Source organism: Ammospiza nelsoni, chromosome 2, assembly GCF_027579445.1.
Source record: "Ammospiza nelsoni isolate bAmmNel1 chromosome 2, bAmmNel1.pri, whole genome shotgun sequence".
Taxonomy (NCBI): domain Eukaryota; kingdom Metazoa; phylum Chordata; class Aves; order Passeriformes; family Passerellidae; genus Ammospiza; species Ammospiza nelsoni.
Window position 1 is genome coordinate 50177351 of NC_080634.1, and position 21614 is coordinate 50198964.

General features: G+C 40.4%; 1 protein-coding gene across 1 annotated transcript in view; it reads right to left on the minus strand.

Annotated features, from left to right (window-relative positions):
- The window catches only part of FLT3 (fms related receptor tyrosine kinase 3), a 42862-nt gene that overhangs the window by 8929 nt on the left and 12319 nt on the right, over positions 1 to 21614 (minus strand). Inside the window, exons 2-15 of the mRNA XM_059465995.1 lie at positions 20853 to 20977; positions 19156 to 19358; positions 18262 to 18377; positions 15912 to 16029; positions 14379 to 14515; positions 13650 to 13789; positions 13415 to 13568; positions 9825 to 9990; positions 5772 to 5878; positions 4431 to 4542; positions 2693 to 2871; positions 1320 to 1432; positions 1088 to 1220; positions 894 to 998 (exon numbers count right to left, since the gene is read on the minus strand). Coding sequence (XP_059321978.1) covers positions 894 to 998; positions 1088 to 1220; positions 1320 to 1432; positions 2693 to 2871; positions 4431 to 4542; positions 5772 to 5878; positions 9825 to 9990; positions 13415 to 13568; positions 13650 to 13789; positions 14379 to 14515; positions 15912 to 16029; positions 18262 to 18377; positions 19156 to 19358; positions 20853 to 20977 — 1908 coding nt within the window. The remainder of the gene's footprint in view (positions 1 to 893; positions 999 to 1087; positions 1221 to 1319; positions 1433 to 2692; positions 2872 to 4430; positions 4543 to 5771; positions 5879 to 9824; positions 9991 to 13414; positions 13569 to 13649; positions 13790 to 14378; positions 14516 to 15911; positions 16030 to 18261; positions 18378 to 19155; positions 19359 to 20852; positions 20978 to 21614) is intronic.

Genomic DNA, 21614 nt, shown 5'->3' on the forward strand with positions numbered 1-21614 from the left:
CAAAGGATGAGGGGAAACCCTTCTGTTTGTGCCAGGGGAGGATTAGATTGGATATTCAGAAAAATGTCTTCACCAAAAGGGCTGTCAAGCACTGGAATAGGCTGCCCAGGGAAGTGGTTGAGTCACCGTCCCTGAATGCATTTAAAAGATGTGCCACTGAGGGACTTGGTGTAGTGGTGAGCTTGACAGTGATGGTTAACAGATGGACTCAGTGATCCTAGAGATCTCTTCCAGTGCAAAGTACTCCAACATTCTGTGAACAGGGCTGTGATTAGTAGGGACACAGTGAGGCAGTCCTCCTCTGCTTTCTTCCAGGGAGGCTTGCTCCTGGACTCTGCTTTTGTGAGGAGTCCAGACCATAGCAGAAAGGAGTATTTGAGGTTTAGTATCCTTATTCATAAGGAGGGATGGAAAGAAACTGGTTTGTGTCATCATGAAGAAAAAAGGCTACAGGAAATTGTGCTGGAAGTTTTGGAAACAAGCTAGCTCAGACACAGCAGGCAAAGGGCTTGGCACAGCTACGCAAGCTAGGCAGCACTGCAAGAAAAAGGGGCCTTACATCAAGGGCCACAGTCACCAATATAACCAGCAGGCTAATCTGCACTGGGAATTTGCATTTCCACTCTTTAGAGGCTCCATACTTCCTCACACAACACACACCTTCTGTAGTGTGTAGGGCAAAATGCAACGTGCTGTGGGATGAAGACACTTCAGCATTACCTTTCCAAACTGAAACCAGGTTTTGAAAGCACTTTGAAAGGATTTTGAAGATAAGCATTTGTGAGGTGTAACTGCTGAAAGTTTTCTGTATAAGGGGGATTTCTAATGCCTCTCCTACTTTGGAGTTACTAGAATACATCAGTGCTTGTGGAAGGCACCAGGGCTGATCATACCTTTTAGCATTTTGACTGCGACCTGGACTGAATCTCCTGCATTGTTAATTCCATAAGCTGTTGCAGTCACTACTTTCCCAAAGGCCCCAGAACCAAGGACCTGTCCTACAAGACACAAAATGCCAGTATTATTTGCTGCTGGTACAGCACAGACTACTGCTCCAGTATTGAGATTTACCTTATGGATTGCTCACCAAATTCCAGATTTTCCCTGGGAAATTCCCATTTTATATCATATTCAAATTCTCTGAAGTCGATGTAGATGTATTCATTATCTGATGGCCCTATCATCTGTATCATTTGCCACTGGCTTTCATATTTGAATTGCTTTGGAAGAAAAAAAACACACAGTGAAATAAGTCTTAGAGAAGAAACAGCCTGGTAGGAACAAAAGAAGGATGGTCAGGTATTTATGTTTGCTTTTACCTTTTTATATTTAAAAAAAATGAATACAAACAAAAAAGCAATCAAGAGGAAAAGAAATCCAAGGGAGGCATAGGATGCAGCATTGTCCAGGGGTGAAGAAACAGCTCCTGCAACTTTAAAAGACACATATTATTACCCACTGAAACAGAGTGTGTGTACAGCTGAAAATGCAAGGAGAGCCCATGGTCAGCTCTGGCAGTCTGCAGCCCCCTCACACCTGAGCCTCCTCTGCATGGGGAGTGAGATGCAGCCATATTTAAAGCAAGATGGGCAGTGGGCGTTAAGTTCTGGGTAATTCTGACATCTATTTTCAGTAAAAAAAAAAAAAGGAAAAAAAAAAAGCTAAATCCATTAATATACTGGAATGCATGGAGGTGTTGCTGTGATTCTTGGACTGACCTACCAACAAACAGGAATAAGGTGTTGATTGGTAAATGAGCATACAAACATGAGACCTACCCTCATATTTTGCTTGTTTCTAAAAGTATAGGTATTATGATTAGTTTCTATTCTAATTCCTACATGAATGCTCAAACACTGACAGTGGTCACAGCTTCTGTCCACTGTAGTTAAAAGCACCAAACTGCTTGTTCATCATGACAAAGGAAATCCCTGTACTGCAAATACCTGGGTGTTTCAAAACAACTCCTACTGCAACAGCATGCTCCCTTTTACTGAAATATTTTTCTCCATGGAATACATATGGTGTTGCAAGTGCAAAGTGCAAATAATCATACTGACTTTCTGGTTCAATGAGGAAATAATCTGTGATTCCCTCGACAAGAAGAGAGACTACATAACCAGGAGACTACATTAACCTTCTGTCACCTGCCTACAGCAGTTTAAGAAGGTCTCTTTCACAGAATTCCTACTTTCCAGACAGGGATTGACCCCTCAGTGGGTCTGTTGGCTCAGCCATGATCTTGCTTGGGTGTGCAGTGACCTCCATGGGGTGAGGAGAGTTCCCATGGGCATTTCTGGCAGCACCACAGGGACCTACAGGAGAGCAGCAAGGGATAGCACATGCCACCAGCTACCAAAGAGCCTTTAGCTCTTGCCAAAGATGATTCCTCCAGATTTCATGTAGGGATCACTAAAGTAAAATGAGAAATCAGCATCAAACACTGCCATGGCTCCCCCACTTCCTACTTTTTTCTGTTTATTTTAATGAGGGAGGCCTCTGCTTTGGGCCTGGAGAAAAGAGAATTGTGTCTCCCATTCACCCACCATTTCTGATGCTGTGTACGTAGACAGCTTGTGTTTTACCTGCAATGCCATTGCAGTCAGCCATTTAGCCAAATAAAAAGTATTGTAGGTTCTACCATGCCAGATTCAGTTGAGAAAATCCATGCTAAAACACTGGCTTGTGGTACCTGACAGGTTAATGAAACTCTTTTCACAGGCTGAGCCAGCTGAATTGTTTGCACAGCACTCCACTGAGAAGGTTGTTGCTGTCTCCTGTACATATAAAGTACTGCTTGAAATCCATGACCCCAGGGATCTCCTCTCTGGCAAGAAGTTCTGAATCCCCTCTGTGATTTCCTCTGTGCAGCTGAAAAAGGAAGCAGACCAGTTTTGATTTTTAGCTTTTTTTAGTGACATTTGCCAGGGGAGAAGATGGGAAGTTACAAGACATGTCTTATGTGTGTGTTGGAAGTGAAGAAGGGAAGGGGTTTGTGTTTTGTCAGAGACAGAGTGAGACCTCTGGTCACTGGCCAGTCTCATTTTTGGTGATGGACGTGGCAGGGTTAGCAGGGACTGAGCTGCCTCCGACACTGGGCTCACTGCCACTCTCCACCACTGCCCTGGCAGGGTACTTGCACTCCCTGAACTCTGGAACCTCCATCGATTTCACAACTGACCCCACCCCCACACCTCATCTATTCCCACTGGTTTCATATTTGCCTCAAAACATTCAAACCACTGAGCAGCTGCAAATGAGCCATGCTAATACTACAAATGCAGTATGAACCCAGAGCAGAAGTTGTACCTCCTTTCCCTGAAGGCAATTCACTTCACCCATGACGTTTCTCTCACTCATGATGGAGAGCCTCCATCCACCCAGATGGACAGCATTAATGACTTATTTAAGGCCTGATATGTAGAAAGAGGGAACTTGACACTCAAGGGAAAGGTGGTCCACATAGATTATTTTGTCTTCTAGCTTTTCTATCATTCATCAACTTACTGTCTAATTTACTCTCCACATAAATAAATTAGGAGATAAGGAATAAATTTATTCAGCTCTACTCATAGCACTAGCTTCTACATTTGGAAGTTCCTCAGAAAAGATATGTCACAGCACTTTCTTCCCAGAAAGATGATTTAAGGAGTATTTTAAACCCACTCTCTGCATGTTTTTTTTCCTCTTCCATTTCTGCACAGATTGATATAAGGAAGAGGTATGGATAAGAAAATTGTCTAGGTATTTTTTTATGTCTAGCTAAAATAAATACTTTAGAGTTTATCCGCAATCTTACAAAGGAAAATTTGACTTAGTATTCTTCTGCACCATGGGATTATTAGTTTCTTGGCACATCTAAGATAAAAATTGCAGAGTTCACAAATCAGGTCAAAGCTGTTTCAGCATTTTTTTAAATTTTAGAGTTTGACTCGTTCCCCTAAATAAATAGAGGAAATGGAGACACTCTTACTAACTTTACTGTAAATACTCTCACTAACTTAACTGGAAACACTCTCACTGACTTTAGTGGTTTTGGTAACAGGTCACCATAGCAGGTCTTTTAACCAAAGCTTAACCAATTAATCAAGGCTGTATTAACCAATGCATTCCCTGAATCCCTATAACTTTGATAAGACTAAGAGAAAAACTTAGATTGGACTTTGTTATCCCTTAACTGTTGATATAAACCCAGTGGGATCTACTTTGGTGCAAAGACACACATCTTTATAGACTTCATTTGATGGCAATAAAAAAAGGGAAAACCTCTCCTAATTTTGGTGATTTGGTTCCCCTGGAGTAGGGGAACCAGTTAAACGCACACAGTGAATTGTGCATTTCTCATTTAGTTTGTTACAGGCTGGTCTTCATTTAATCAAGGATAGCTCAGATAGTCTTTGCAACGAATAAAAAGAAAGAAAGCTGTTTACTTGGATGAGTTGAGTTCAAGACAGTTCCTCCAAACCCAGGATGAGGCAGGGTAACCTTCAGCAACACAGGAGATCTGCTTGAACAGCAGCTGCATCCTTATTTCAGGCTTTCCTGCGATGAGACAACACAAGGCCTAAGGACATGGCTTAGTGGTATACTTGGGAGTGCTGGCTTAATGGTTGGAATCTATGTTCTCAAAAGATCTTTTTCAACCTAAACAATTCCATGGTTCTGTAAGACAATTTCTGTCATCACTTCAAGCGACAAAACCCTGTACAACGGTGTGGCAATGTCGTATCTGCTGAGACCAAGGTGTGCTTCTGTTTCCAAAATAAAAAACTGCATGTCACAGTGAGAGCTGGGTGTAACTCACAGTCCTCCTCCTTCCTTGGTTTTGTGGCTGGCAGTGTGGCAAGGCAAGGGGAGCAGCCACTTCTCTGTATACGCACAGCCAGACCAAAACAATGGCACAGCCAAAATTAGAAGCCTTGACTTCTGCTTTTCTGACTCAGTCTAAGCAGCTGACCCTAGGACTGCCCTGGCACTGAGGTTCTGGGTGTCCAGCTCATGCAAAGTGTGCACAGAAGACCCTTGTATAAATGATATATCACAAATGAAGGCCCCAGACCTGGAGCAAGGGAGAGATGCTTCAGTCATGTGGCAGAACTGAGATGACTGAGAGCGTTGGTCAGAACTGTGCATGTGTGTGAATTGTGGGCAGGGGTGTATGAGGCACTGCAGCCCAAACATACAATTTATGCACCAGAGGATCTCCACACTAGCTACATTAACTCATAAATGCCATTAGAGAAAAAATGTCGTAAACATGGCATAGAAATCTAATTGCTAATGGGGATAAGGGTTTCCTCCCAACTGTGTATCTCATGTGGTTTCTGCAGCACCCACACATGTTACAGATTTTTAGAGATAGAGTTACTGTATTTTACCAAGTTTCTAGGCTTGTCATTTTCTTAAGAAGCATTAATTTTTCTCAATATGCAACGGATTCCTCATATTCTGTTTATGGCAGACTAAAACGAAAAAAAAATAATAACTTTCTCCTCCTTTCTTTTTTCCCCATCCCTAACTGACACAAGAAATACAACCCACAAGCATCCAGTGTCTTTCTCTGACCCAGTGCCAGGATTTCAGCAGTGTGCTGCAGTGTGAAGAGAATAATGTTTTTGCCTTTTGATCCTCCATTTTAAGCAATAAATCTTTGTAAATGAAATAGGGAATAATAGGGCATGCCAAAAAAACCCACCCCATAATAGCTCAATTTATACCAGTGACAAAATCCCAGACTTTGCCAAATCTTCAGCAATAGTTTTGTTACTTACTTCTCACATACAGAGTGAATTTTTTTGTTACAACTGTATCATCATTCTCAGCGTAAAATACATATATCCCAGACTGGTGCTGATGGTTGCAGAACTTCGATGAAATGCTGTGGAACAAAGTCAAAAAAGGGAAAAGGACAAAATATTGACTTGAAAATTTTTTCAATGCAGTTAAAATGCACATATATGTTTGAAACAATTCTGCATCCTCTCATGAAGAATACAAAGGAAATTATTTTTGCTTAGAGAATATAAATCCCAGAATCTAACTGTGCTGGTGAGAAGATATTTTTTCCCTGCAGTATTGATTTAATTCTGCATTTTTTTCTCTCACTCTTCCTGGAGTGCACACAGGCTGTCAAGCTGTGATTTTGTTACTAATTCATTGGATGACAAGACACACCCAGGCACATCTGCTAAGACATCAAAGGATCAAACTTTCTTCTCTCCGAGGAACTTTGATGGGAGTTTCTAGATGATGTGATAGATTGTGTTAGGAAACAACAGTGGCAGGGAGGAACATAAGAGACAAGCATTTCCAAAGAGAAAGATCTCACATAGGCTCAGGAAAGTGATCATCATCATAAGTTCATTGTCAATGAGATGAAACACCAACTCTCAAGGTCATTCTGCAGGAAAAAGCCAGCCTTTTACTAATCCCTATGGCCTTTGAGCCAGTGGATGGCAGAAAACCAAGACCCAAACCATGCCAGAGATGGCTTGTGACAATGGAGATGGCCAGGAGGGGTCTAACAAGTCTCTGGGCAGAAACTAACAACAAAGGGCTGCAGAGAATTAAAGATTCATGCCTGGTTGTCCTGTTCTGTCACTGATGTATGGGACACGGGATGAGGCAGGGAGAAGGGAATATGCCATTGTACAGTGATGGTATCCTATTTCTGTGTTTCCAACTAGGTTATTGCTGTAGGACAATTGTCAGCTTTGAATAGCAGATAATGCAGTTCATCAGCATTAGAAGAGCAACCTAAGAAAATCTCTCTCACGTGTATTTACTGACAATTTGAGGTTGGGAATTTTTGCTGACAACTCAATGGTAACCATGTTGTTGGTCCCCAACTCTGTTTTAGTGATAAAGGCAAGCATGAACATCAGAGAGTTTGAAGAGAGAAGAAAAAAAAACCAAACAGATAGTCCATATCAGCAATATGCAAAGCAGGAGAAAGCAGTAATGAGATCAGTCTAGAGAACTGAAATCGGGATATTTCTCCTTAAACAAGATACATACAAAGGCAGCAAGTATCACCTTGAAATTCTAAACCAGGAAGACTCCCCTTGAAGCCACTGGCAATTTTGTTGACTAAGGCCACACTTTCATATAGTTATTGACTTTTGAATGTCTTGATCTGAAATGGCCTTAACGATGTCTCTGAACTCATGGATTTTTTAAAGCCAGAACCCTTTTAAGCTGCCTCAAAAAAGAAACTGAAAACAGGAAAAAAAAAAAGAACCAATCCAAAAATAATTAATTGCTTTTGAAATCCCAGGTTGGAAGGATTATATCCTAATGAAATAATCAGAAAAAAAAATGCAGTATCTTCAATATCTGAAAATATAAGGGGATGTGAGCTAAGTACTGTAAATTTAACAGAGAACATTGTGTGTATGAAGAGTCATTAGCTCTTTAGGGGGGAAGTGAAAATCAGTAGTGTGCTGAAACAGAGAGCCCACAAAAGTAAATAAAAAATGGAAATTCTGAAGGAATGTCTGAAAAGATACTGTAAGCATAGTGACAGGATAGATGGATCACTGGGTTTTGAAATTAAAAGCTGAAGAAAAATACAGAGTTAATTATTAAAATTTAATATGATCTTTTATCTGGAGGAATAATTTTACAAGAGACTGGCAGAAATTAAAAGAATAAAAACAGGAAATGAAAAAGGATATGAAAGGAACAAAGTAGAAGTGCTGGGAGACAGGATTACACAGAAATCGACCAGAACATGCAAAGTGAGACTCACAATGTGTTTAGATATGTGATGACTTTTTTTGTGTTGCTTCGAGAAACCTTCAGCTTTAAAATCACATTAAAATATGGAGGACTACAACTTGCAGGCAGAATCTCCTGACTTCCCTACCCCTTGCTGCTTCTGCATGCTTCAAACTGAATGAAATATGTACCCCTACTCTTTGTCCTCAGGACAGAGACATGTCTATCCAGTGCTTGTATTCAGCCAAAATTGGATCGTTGTGAGGGATGTCTGCACAAAAGGTTGTACTTGTCAGATGAAACAATCAGCAAATTCAAGTTTTTTCCCCTCTATTTTATATTTTCATAACATAAAGAAGATGCAAATAAATGCAAAGAATAACTACCCAAAATAAACATAAAAAGTCCTGTTAGTCCAACAGCACTGTCAGACAAACGGCCGAGTTATCCGCTTGAAGAAACCGCCAGGTCACGCCCCAGCAATGCTTGGTGGCTGTGGCCTGTGCCTGTGGCTGGGCCAGCCTGGACACACGGCTCCAGGGACACGAGCTGGCCTTTCCCCCATCCAGCAGGTGGTGATCAGCGCTCAGCAACTGCTGCTCTTCGCTGCCATGGCTCTGAAGTGACTCATAAATCCCAGGCCAGCAGCTGCACCTTACTGACTGATGACAGCTGCCTAAACCATTTCAAAAGTTCTCAATGTAATTACTGTTGGCACAGTCTGTAGCACCTAATTCTTATCTGCATTGAATTTACACCCACTGTCAATCATCCAAGCAAAACTGAGTCCTGCTGGTACAAGCAGTGAGGAGGGGTGTGTATCAGCTGCAAAGCAAATCAGCTCCCTGTTATCAGCTGGAGGGAGGTACCTATTGGACAAGGATGAGCAAACGCTCCTGGCTGTCCCCTGAGACCTCATTTCCAAAATCAGTCTTGTCACAAGGCACAGTTCTGCCAAGCCCACTTCAGGCATTGCAGATTAGTCACCAACACCCACCCAGTGCTATCAAAGTTTGCTGACAGCCCTCACTTTATCAGCAGGGACAGAGTTCCTGTGGCCATTGCCAGGAGATGACAATTTGCTAACCTGAACTGAGCTGTCTCTGAACTTCACTGAGGTCTGACTCCAATACACAATCTGATGCAGATGAAAAGGCCAATCTGTTGCAAAGATAGCTTGACAAGCTAGTGGATAAAATCAAAGGTACCAAAATGCTATTGAAAGAAATCATGAAAAAGTGTAATCAAGGCTTTGACACAGCTTTATGCAGATGATGACAGAGATTTTAAGAATATGAGAAGGAATCAGAGCAGCTGCATTAGCTCCTGCCTACAGCCTGCTCACTTTTAATGAAAAAACTTGAAAAGAGCAGCTTGGCTTTACTTTCATTGAGGTGAGTAAAAGCTGTTACCTGCAAAGCCATGGGACTACTCTGAAAGAAACCCTGAAGGAAGTTAGATAATGTTATCAAGAAATAAGAGAGCCTAGGGAATGGAGAAAACATTAGCCTTAAACAGGATTCCTGCCAGAAGTCCATTGTAGGAAATAACAGAAAAGGTAGATAACTAACAGGTTTATTCAAAACATGTTTTGCTGCAGCAGCGGAAGAATCCATGACCTGGCTAACGAGCAGAACGACGTGTTTCTGTGACACAGGCACGGGCCAGCAGGGCCCTGGGAACTGCAGCACCCTGCACTTGGTCTGGGCTGCTTGAAAGACACTGGGAACATCATCAACAACAGGATGAGAAAATGGGAACATGCAGAACTTGTGATCCAGAATGAAAACTGCGACAGATCTGTAATTCAGAATTTATGTTAGAGAGAAGGGGAATGGCAAAATGCATATAAACTTAAGGGTTGCTGGATGCATAATTTAGCAAAGGGTTTATTATAAATAGAGAATAAAGTGATTCTACAAGTTATCTGTGTGAACTGTTGTTCAAAACCAAAATTGTGTTTGAGTGCCTTTTGTTAACAGTCTCACCATATGGGCCATTCATATTTTAAAAACACAAAGAGAGTACAAAACATCATAAATTGTCCAAATGAGATGTAAAGAAGACACATTATTATATTAAATTATTACAAAATATTCAAATACCTGTGTCCATCCACACTGTAACTTTGTATACATGGAAATGTCTTATTGGAATACAGCCACATGCATCTAACTGGAGGATATGCTGTAAAGTTAATTTCAAAGCAAAACTCTTCCTCACCAATTTCAAAATCTTCTTTAGAGTCAGTTATATTTATAAATCCCTTTTCTGGAGAAAAAAATGAAAGAAAAATTATATTAGAAAGGTTGGACTTTAATGAAGACATTTTAACATCTGTATGTTTTTCATTTTGGTTATCACAAGCAAAAACCATGTTACATCACAAAAGGTATCCTGTCAATCAAAATAAGATAATGCTTCAAAATAGTACTGGAATACTGTCACCGTGTTCAGCTGCAGACAAATGAGTTGAGCTTGATGAAGTTGCATATTTGGTCAGACCAGAGAAATTCCAAAATGGTCTGACATGTCTCTTCAGTCTAACCTACAAAGTCTCATGTCCAATAACGTAATTATTTAGTTAGGTTTGGGTGTGTATTCCAGGTGTAAAGAGCTCCAATTCCTGGCTTTCTTTCTACAGGAACAAAACCAGGTGGCACCACCATCATAATCAGTAGTTCCTTCTCCTTCCCTGAAATAAGCTGAAGATTTTGCAAATGAGTCTTGTAGCTGTTCCTTTATTTCTCCATTTAAATGAAACATATTTAATGCAAGATGACAGCACCATGGAAAAATATTTTGAAGAGGTCCATGAACCATGTGCTGCTAGTATTTGCTCTGCTAAGGTGGGATCTGTTTCACCTAGTGGAGATGTCAAAAGCTCTGTGATTCACCTAAGCTACTTGTTTGAACACCTGATAAACCCAGTGGAATGAAAAAGGCATATTCAGATGAATCCTATCCTAAAGAAGAAGATGACAAAGATGTGCTGAACCACTTCTGGAAATACTGTTTCTTGGCACTGACTGAAGAAGGAACCAAAGTCATAGCTGGGGCTAGATGTCTCATGGCTTGGAATGAATCCTGCCCAAAGAGACTGAGCAGCAGACATGTGGGGGGAGGCTGTCCTAAAGACACCAGTGGTGCTAGGATCAACTCTGTAGAGATCACAGAACCATAAACATTGGAAGAGATGTGTAGTCAGACTCCTGCCCAGAGCAAATCCAGCTGGATGGTGTTGCTCAGAGCCACGTCCTGTTTGGTTTGGGTATCCCCAAGGACTGTACAACCTCTGGAAAATTTGGGGTGGTGTTTAATCAGCTACATGGTGAAAAACTACACTATAAAAATATTGCTGAACCTCTTTTTCCCTTTTGAGTGTTTTCTTCTGATTGTAACCCTATATTCTGCTTGGTGTTTTATTTGTCTTAACCTACTTACTGCTTGGAAACTCCCATAAAAACCACAAACATTTCAGTATTTCAAAACAAGAAACTATTGCTTTCATGAGTACTCTCTTATTTTTTGATATTAAAGGCTTATTGATTTTATACATGGAACCTTCATCTTTTTGTCCTCATCCTTCCAGGCTCCAAGTGTACTGTAAACAACACAACCAGCCAAGAGTAAAGACTCTCCAGAGAGCATATAAGGACCTTGGAGCAGGGTATGCCATTTCTTGGGAAAACAACTGAGAAAAAAAAAGTAGTTTCTTTATTGGAGGAGAAAGAAAATGGCACCTTTTTGCTTGGTTTATTATTTTTGACTATTTACACTTAGCAATGACAAAGAGGTGAGATGGAATTCTCGAGGCTGAACAAGTCTCTGTGTTTCTCATATTTGTGTAATTTTTTGCTTTTAATATTATGTGCTGCAAAATAACTTACATATTCCTTAAGTGAGATTGTGTAGTGCTAAAAATTCTTTGTTTAACAGTGGTGGAAACTGAACATAAGGCCTGCAGTAACAAAGAGCCTTGCAGTTGCAGTTGTTGGCATGATCTCTGCTGTGCTTTGAAGTGGCCTAACCACCCTGCCTGACCTGATGGTCACACAAATTGGGATAAACTGGTGAGGTATCAATTACCAAAGAACAAATGAAAGCAGTCTGGCTGCAAGGCATTATTAGAGATTACATCCATACAGCTGTGATAGCCAGGCTCCCCAGGCAATGGAGGATGTGCCAACCAAATCAGTTTTCTCTTGGATAAGTTATACCATGAGGATTCCCTGTGAAGCTACAGGTGTTGAATCATGTACAGTGATGGTTTAAAGGTGGGATGCTGATTGTTTCAGAAACTGCTACCCTAAGACATGGGCAACTGAGTGAAATCTGTATCTGTATCACTGCTGGAATGGAATCTGCATTGTTAGCATAAATTCACACCCACAGTGACTGTCATTAACACATTAGGCTAAATGCTGGGATGGATCAGAAGCACAGGATATTCCTGTAGAAACTTGGAGAGAGAAGAACAGCTGTTAGCTTGGTATGACAACATCACCCACTTTAATCCACCATGTAAGTAAACAAATAGATTTTCTCACCAGCAAAGACAATGAACCCTCAGAAGTTTTGCTGGGATAAAGGGGTATTAAGGAGGGCACAGACATTCAGTATAGGTTGGTGCATTGTGGTGAAAAAAATACCCTGCTCCGTAATACAGCCTTCCAGGGATAGCAACTCAAATAATTCCCTCTGACTGTCACCCATGCTCACACCTGATAGTTCACAGATCCCAGAAGCCACTCTTTCTGACCTATGCATGGCCACTGATGAAAAAGAGGATCTTGCCCTACCTCTACAGTACACCCTCACCCCTATGTTCCTGTTTACCAAGGAGATGTGCGTAGAAAAAGGCACAGGTATTGTACTCAGTTATTGTAAATGATGAGAGAACTTCCTGCTCAGTGGTAGGCAGAAGCTGAAAAGAGGATATTGTACGGGGAAAGTAATTTCTGAAGAGACTGGAGTAAGTATTCTCACTTCCTGCCATACCTAGCCTAGGTATTGTAAAGCCTGAGAGCAGCTACATGTGGGGTCAAACATATGGTGGCTGCTTCGGAGAGCCTTGTTTTCAGGGCTAGAGGCTCCAGCTCCAGGCACGCCAGTCATTGAATTACACCCTGTACCTACTCCAGCAGCATGGTCCTACCTACATCTTTCCTTTTCATGCCTTGTTTCCAGACCTAGGCCTGTTTGTATATTTTTTCCATCTGAGAAACAAAGTTTGCAGCTGAGGCTGCTCTCAGCTAAATTCAACACTGCTGGCTTTTAAATAAGCATATTGCTTAAGTAGAATGAGATTTGCTCTTTAAATTTGTGACTCTGTGGTGCACTGGCTGAGAGTCACCAACATATGAGATGAATCCCAGCCTGTGATTCCAGAAGATCCCATTGAAACAGTCATACAGACTGCATGTCTAAACAGTGCCACCTCTAAAAGCACTGTCTTTTAAAGGGAATTATTTGAAAATCAATATAAAGAAAAGGTTAATTGTATTCAGGTACCAGAATGACTCAGTTCAGATTAATCTCTTGGCTCTCCTGGATTGCTTGGAAGTGCAAACAGACTTTTTCCTCAGCAAGGGAACTACAAACATACAGTGCATATCTGCAAGTAAAGAACAGACACATGGAAAACAAAGCAAAACAGCTGAGAGACAAAGCTAACACCAGGGATTGGAATTACCTAGAACTGTGATCAAAGCAGTTTGATTTGGATGAGCAGTAGAAGAGCAGGTGTAATGTCCGCTGTCATTTCTTTCTGCTGCTGAAATAAACACATGCTGGACCCGAATTGCTGACAAGTCTTCTTGATATTCTAATCCTTCAAAGCAGCAACCCTGGTTTTCAACAGAGATTCACATTTAATCAGTTGATAGTGCCTGATACAACCTATGTTAATGTATGTCCTTTCTTTTTACCTGCTCAACGTCTCTGTTTTCAAAAGATAGTTGTATTCTGAATTTATAATTATGGTGAACAGCTCTGCATCTGATCAGCAATGGCTCCCCAACCTTAAGTAGTAGTTCAGGTAAAGGTGCTGCCTGTCTTTCATTTAAATCTACAAAACCAAAACACAGACAGTGAAACAATCATCATTTTGCCTGGAAAATGCTCAGTTAGATCAACATTTTTTCTGCTAATGTTGTATAGATATTCATTTTTACATAGTAATGATAATTACCATAATAATGAAATTAGTAACCATCATGGATTTAGATGTCTCAAAACAAATTTCGTCATGATTCACAAGACACCTCTAGGGCACAATGCAGCATAGAGCTTAGCTTGGGTTGGGTATATTTAAAAAACAGGCAAGCAAATCTGAGTGCATATATTAATTAAAAATTTTATATAAATATATATGTTTGAGAACACTTTGGTGAGCTTTTCCATGCACACAGTCCTAAAAGCCTGAACAAAAAGTCAATACAAGTATAGCAAATATAGAAAGGCAAGAGGCTTTTTACAGAGACCACAAAGAGCTATTGAAATTAGGTTTAAAACAGAGCAATGATATTCACTGTTAGCTTTATTCCAGTGATTACAAACAAAGAGCTTAGACCAGAAATCATACTCAGATGAGTAGCGCAACTAACTTCAGCAGCAGGATTGAGCTCACATGCAAGTAAACCTTAGAGGGAAGTTACCTATCGTAAAGAGGCTGGTGCATTCTCTGCCCAGGATATTGACTGCACAGCACCATATGTAAGTTTGAAATAATTCATGTTGCACCATCTGGATGCCATCTATTTCTCCAGTTTCTTCATGCCTTTTATAAGGGCAACTGCAATTACAAGCATAATTATTCATTGACTCATTTGGTTAACCACAAGCAAATAAATCTGATAAATCTCTAAGCCATGAGAATATGCAAACAATAGTGGGAAAACTGGATTTCACGTATTGAATAAAAAGGAACTAGCAAAGGTGAAGATAAGAAAGTAAAAATGTCACAGTCTGGGCAGAAATGTGAGCTGAAATGACCTGAATATGCTCAAACTGGCTCTTAGACAGGTAATTATGTGATTAAAATCCAGACAAGAAGAAAATCATAGAGGCTGAGCTTTCACACCACATCTCTGATTTCCTGGTGGTGGGAGGTGCTGCAAATCCAGTGGCATTAGGAGATCCAGACCCCAAACTGCCATGCTGTAGAGAAAAGCATTATTGCCCCTGTAAATAGAATAAACTTTATCTATTAATAGAATGGGAAAAATGATTTAGCTCACAAAATCACAACCTCTTGTCTTCTCAGCTCTGATACTCCTGGTGAAGCCCCCAGTGACGGGAAAAAGGGAAACATTGCATCATTTAAAAAAAGAGTAGAAAGGAAGGCCATGGGAACTGTCAACCTGCCAGCCTCACCTCTGGCCTGGGAAGGTCACAGAACACACCCTCCTAGAAGCTCTGCTAAGGCCCAGGGAGGTGATTTGAAACCGTCAAATCATCTTGTTGAAGATGTACCTGCATCTTGCAGCTCACTCAGACTCCAAAGATGAGCTTTTATGGTCCTTTTCAATCTAAAGTGTTCTATGATTGTAAGATTCAAATTTTAAAATGATGTGAAAAACTAGGGGGAAACAAGATGCCTTTGATTTGCTCTTCATGAAAATATGAATCCAGAATAAAATTTCTAAAGCCCAGAGGTGGTAGTTTCCAAAAGAGCACGATAGTTAAAATGTCTAGGGAAAATGTGTTGCAGCACTCCAAAAGTGGATCATGCGGACATAGGTTTTCCTATGATTTTAACCCGTGAGTGTGCTAAACAGCAGAACCCATCTCCAAAAATTCTGAATCAAAGGCTCTTCTTCAGTTATCTCCCTGATAGCTGAGTAGGCACACTAAGCAGTGTAGAATCATGGAATCATTAAGATTGGAGAAGACCTCTGAGATCGAGTCAAACCATTGAACTAACTGTGCCATCTTCACCACTAAGCTGGGCCCCCAAGTGCCACATTACAAGTTTTCTGAACACTTCCAGGGATGGTGATTCAATTGCTTCCTCTGGCAGCCTGTTCCAGTGCTTAGTAACCCTATCAGTGAAGAAATTTTTCCTAATATACAATCAAAACCTCCCCCGGCACATCATGAGGTCATTTCTTCTCACCCTGCCACTTTTTCTTTAGAAGATGTCAAACTTTCAGTCTAGGGATTCAACATGCATATAAACATACACATACCTCTTTTCAGGTGTTTTGCAGAATATCCATTCCACAGAGGGCTGGGGGTAACTCTCAGAAATGCACTCGATAGAATCTGATTTTTCCCTTTTCCTGAAATAGGGTTTGGCTGGTTTTTCTGATAAAAATCATGCAAATGTTTAAGAATGATTAAATAATTTTGAAACACTGTTTTGTTTATTTTGTAGTACATAAAGTTTCATAGCTGTGATTTGTTTCAGGAGTTTCAACACTGAGGGAACAGAAAATGGTTTAGCCTTAGGTGCACTGTGGGTTGGTCTCATGAGCTTTTCAGCTTTGATTGCTAAATGCACAGCTTCCCTGTACCAAAGGCCTGCCTCTATATGCCAGGGGATAATCCTGAGGCTGATACAGAAAGGTGTTAATTTGCTGTGGTTGCTATTCATTTCACTGGGCAGGAGCAACTGTGATTTTGAAATCACATCCTAAGCCCGTCTTTTGGTGGAGTATCTGTTGAGACTACAAAATCTGTGCACAAAATGGGGTTTGCTCAGTCAGATCAGATACACGATGGAGACAGAAGGGGTGATAATGACTTCTGATAACCAGCAAACTTCTCTACTCTGCATCTGTAACCCAGAGGGAAATGATTCCTAGACAATTCCCAGTGTCCTGAACCTCTCAGGCACAGACCCGGACTAGGAACAAAAAATTCAATGTGTTAAAACTGCTAAAGGTTCGACTCAAAATGAAAAGCACTGAGTCCAGTTTTGAGCAATCTTTCAATGAAATTGCAGCTGCCACATGTAAAAGTGACATTTTCCTCAGTCATGCTTTCACTGTGGGCAAGGTGACGTGCTAAGGTGAAAGTAATAATCATGGCTTTGTAATTTCTTTCCTCATTTATGTCTAAGAGGTTTTTTTTACCTACAGAAATTCACATCCAAGTTGAAGGATTCACATCTAGCCTGAAAGGTTTTGTAAGAGAGGTAATCTTGACATTAAATTCACAGGACCAAAGAGAAAGCAATTCAAGCAATTGATATAGAAAAGACCTTTACCGACATTGTTTCAAACTATTCTTGCTTGCACATGTAATAACACTTTTTACCTCTAAAGCCTAATTGGTATAGAGATGGCAATTCTTAATGAAAAGTTTAATACTTTATCCCCTCAATGAAGCTGTTAAAATTATAACTGAGGCACGCAGTAACGCTTCAAATTAAACAAGGAGAGATTAGAGGTGACTTTTCTGGCACCAGAGAGAGAAAAAAAGTTAAACAGAAGAAATACTTTAAAAACAACTAAAGAGGGAAAACCAAATGTTGATTAGTTACAGTTTATGAAAACCAAGGCAAGTAATAGCTCTTGTTAAACCTGGAAGGGTTTGCTAGTCTTTTAGCTGTTTGGATTGAGGTTTTGCCTTTGAAATCTTTTTGCAGTTTTACATTTTATCTTTAAATTTATCCCATTCCAGAAAAAATAATATAATCTTTCTATTCTGTTAAAAAATCATGTCACTATGTGTCTTTATGGGGGTTTTTGAGATGTTTTTGGACACCCCTAGTTAGAAACAGAAGCTTGCACTTGGTTGCAGCAGTTGCCTTTGCGTCAGAGAAGTCTCTTGTGTGAGCCTTGAGAAAACGCAATCAAATCCAGTCTCACTGGGAGCCTTTCAAAAAGTTGCACCTCACAGGAGCTCTGTCATGAGCATTTAACAGCAGCTGAAACCTCAGCTTCTTGGGCACACTTGTGTTGAGCAGCTGCAGAACTGATAAGTTTTAAGTTTTGATTTAAAAGACAATGAAGAAGTCAAAGCTGGCACTGAGAAGAGGGACTCTTTCTTTCCCCTTTCGTCAGTGGACCTCTTGCCACCCACAGAACTGTTAAAGGAAAAGCAGTGCGAGAAGTGAGAGCCCTAGCAGCCAGAAAAACTGGAAAAGTGGCAGCAGGTAAAAGCGTGACCAGAACATAAAAGGGAAATCCTGATCTGGTCCACATAACAACCAAGTTAGCAACACCAACAATAAACAGGTTAAAATGAAAGCAAACAAATCTAGCCCATGAGCATGGAAAGCACAAAAAAAAAAAAAAAAAAGCCACCATCAGTTTATCCCTTTTGACACAGAGGGGATTTTTCACAGGGGAGAAGAAAGCTTGTGCACATTTACATCTTTATTTGTTCATTTGCACGGTTTATTGACTAGGGAAAGTTGACTCACATAGTTTGTGGTTCTGACTTCAGCCACAGAAGACAGCTCCAAGTGCTATGCTAATCTAGGAAGATGCTTGAAGTGCAGCACATGAAAGCTTCACTGCTTTGACTGAACTTGAGCCTCTGCCCTTGAACCTATTGATGGAGTGACCCCTTTCATGTAGACATACTTACTTCTGATGAGAACAGGCACAACCACTGTGTAATTGCCAGTTTTACTTGTGACAAAGAGGGTGTACGTCCCAGCTTGTCCTTCTTTTATTTGGGAAAAAGCCAAAGATGCAATATATCTATAAAACAGAAAGTTGTATTTGTCACACTAATATGAAGAAGGTAATATGCAACACACACAATTAAATGTTAGCTCTTTAGCACTTGCAAAAACCCTTCAAAGACACTGGTATTCATTATTTACACTGTGCCCTTCAACCTGAAATACTTCCTTCATGTGTCTTCCTACACAAGCAGCACACAGGAACTTGCAGTCACAGTACCACATGCTTAATGCTGAGAAGCATTGGGAAGGATGGCCTTCCTGAGCTGGAGGCAGTTCAGGAGCTCCACAGCCAAATGCTTTACCTACAGTCTCATTCTACAAGTTTCCATGAGGAGGGAATTATGGAGCCTCAGGTTCCAGTCCAGGTTTGGCTGTGAGAGTCAGAATGCTGGTGCTGTTGTTCTTGATCTGCACTGTGATCCTAAAAGCCACATAATTTTCATGCCTCTGTTTCTTTGGCTATAAAATAATAATTTTTCCTCAAGATCATGGCAAAGCTCAAATCCATCAATGTCAGAGAGTGCCTGGAGACTCCCATGCAGGATGCCATACAAATTAAAAGAACAAATTTATTTTAAAATGTTCTTAGTTTTAAGATTCATATGTGTACATTGATCTAAATGACAATCAGTAATGTGCTGCTGGGTGACAACAGTTAAGGATTAAGAGATTGAAAAAGATAATGCGTACATGAAATCAAACACAGGCACAGTCACAGAAAACATTTGATTTGCATTCTAAAAGAAAAGATCTCTTAAAGGATCTTTGATCTAGTACATCCCTTGACTTACCTATTCTCTGAGACAAAAGAAAGTTCACAGGCTTTGCTCTTTTTAAAGAACCAAAAGCATGAAATTATATTTGAAATGCTCATTGTTATTCTTAATTCAATATCTTCAAATACATTGACTTCCACATTTTTTATTGTTTGGTAGATGTTCTCTGTTCCTTGAGAATTCAAGTAACACCCAAGATCTTCCAAAATATTAGGAACCTGCAATGCGGGGGGACAGACTGTTAGGTATTTATTAGCAGTTAGCTTTATTTGCTTTTTTTTTTTGCACTCAGATATTTTTAAAGGGTTCTATTTCTACCACCCAACCTATTAATAAATATGTGGAATTCTACTGCATGAGGAAACTCTATAGGGCTCCTGTTGAATTAGTCAATTCTGTTCTCTAGACAAACACCACAGAACAATCTTAGCCAGAACCATGATAATTTCTGTTAGTGATACAAGTTATTCTTTACACTTGATTTTATTTTCTTTTGTTTAGAACCACTGGGAGACACAGAACTATAATGAAACCTTTCTGTTTGGAACTTGGATGCGAAGGCAGGGTCAGAATGTTGGGTTTATTTTAGCATCTCACTGCTTGTCACTGCATCATCTGGCCAGGCTGCTCCTCAGCTCCTTGGGGGCTTTACTGGGTAAGGAACATTTCGGCTGGATGCTGTCATATTTTTCATTTCCTCACCCCTGTGTACAGCTAAAGGAGAATTGCAAACAGAAACAGAATCTTAAACGGTCATTCTGAAAGCCACCAACGGAATAGTGAGTCTCTAAGACTGGCTGCAGCAAAAGGTGGCAAGGAAGTAGCTCTGTCTGAAGAGGAGCCCTAAATGTCTCCATTGCTTTGTTGGGTGAATTTTACTCTGCGTAAGTCTATAAAAGGACAGAGTTCATTGCATCCCCATTTTGTTTGGTTGGTTGGTTCTTCTCACGCCTCTCTCCTTTCTCCTTTCTCTTGACCTGAGAAGTACCCAGAAATAACAGCCAAATTCTGCCTTGTCAGATATGAGGACAGCACAACTTTGGCTGCTATATCTTCATTTGTTATTTGAATTACTATTCATTCATTCAGGAAAGAAAAAGATTTCATAAGACTTCCTTGAAACAAGAATCCTCAGGAAATATTTTAACCACAGGTCTCAGCTGATTTATAATTTAGTTACACATAATCTCCACCTGGTTTTCTACCACTGGGATTTAGAAGAAAATAAAATAGTATTTAATTCATTGTCCAGCTTTGGTGTTGAAGTCAAAGTTTGGACCTGACAGCGATTTATGGGCTTTGGTGGTGGGAATAGAGGGCAGTACAACTTTCTGTCAGTCCCAGCAGCTGTGGCACACACCCCCTATGGCCTTGGCAGTCTCCCTTAAGGGCACATATTTTTATATAAATTTTAACACTGATATATTGCCAACAATATCCAGCAATATTCAGGCATGCTGATATAAGATAACATCAAGATGTCAATAAAAAAGCCAGTTTTAGAGAAAACTGGTACTTAACTATTCACAGTTTCAGGGTCTGAATTTTCAGATATGTATCCCTCTAATCTACTGGTGCCATATTTGGCATAACTCTAGATTTTGTCTGTGATGTCCTCACATTCTAAAGGTTTAGGGCATCGTAAGTTTCTGGGAAGGTATCCTGGAGTGGACAGGAACATTTTATAAGCAACTTGTTCTCTATTATATCACCTTAGGAGCTACTGATGTCTCTGGTGCTTCTGAACCTTCATCCTTCTGGCTGATAAACCCACACGTGATCTCAGATGTATTTTGAGTCATTGTAGAAGTGAAAGCAACTGCTGTCATAACAAAAACTGCAAAACAGAAATAGAAAACACATGCAATAAAGTCTAGATCTCTGCTATGGGACAGTAGTTTTAGTTAAAATACAACAAAACAAAAGATTACATCTTTAAAAAAAAAGCCAAACTGAATATGCAGACATACTGTATGAATATGCTAACTCTGCATTTGTGTATTGAAGCTGAGTGGAAGCTCTGTTTGGAGAACCTTTCAAAAGCACAGGCACATCAGACTTTACAAGTATGTCCCATAATACTGCAGAGAAAGTCTAAAGACAAAAGCCACTCTGTGTTATAGAGGCTCCTTTAGAAACAGCATTACCAAACACAGATGCTCTCTTGCACTTCCCTTTTGCATCCTTGTGCTGGAAAGCACCAAATGTTGCAGCACCAAACTCTGCAGCACGGAGATGGAAGACGATCATGCCCACTGTGAGATGGAGGATGATCATGCACCTTCCTTCCCACAGAAGGCAAAGGCAAGGACTGGGAAAATGAGAACCACCTGCTGTAGGAGATCAGGTTTGAAAACATCTAGGGAACATGAAAGTGAACAAGCCCAAGGGACCTGATGAGATGTGTCTGAGAATCCTGAGGAAACTGGCAAAGGAAGTGGATAAGCCCCTATCCATCATATTTGACAAGCTGT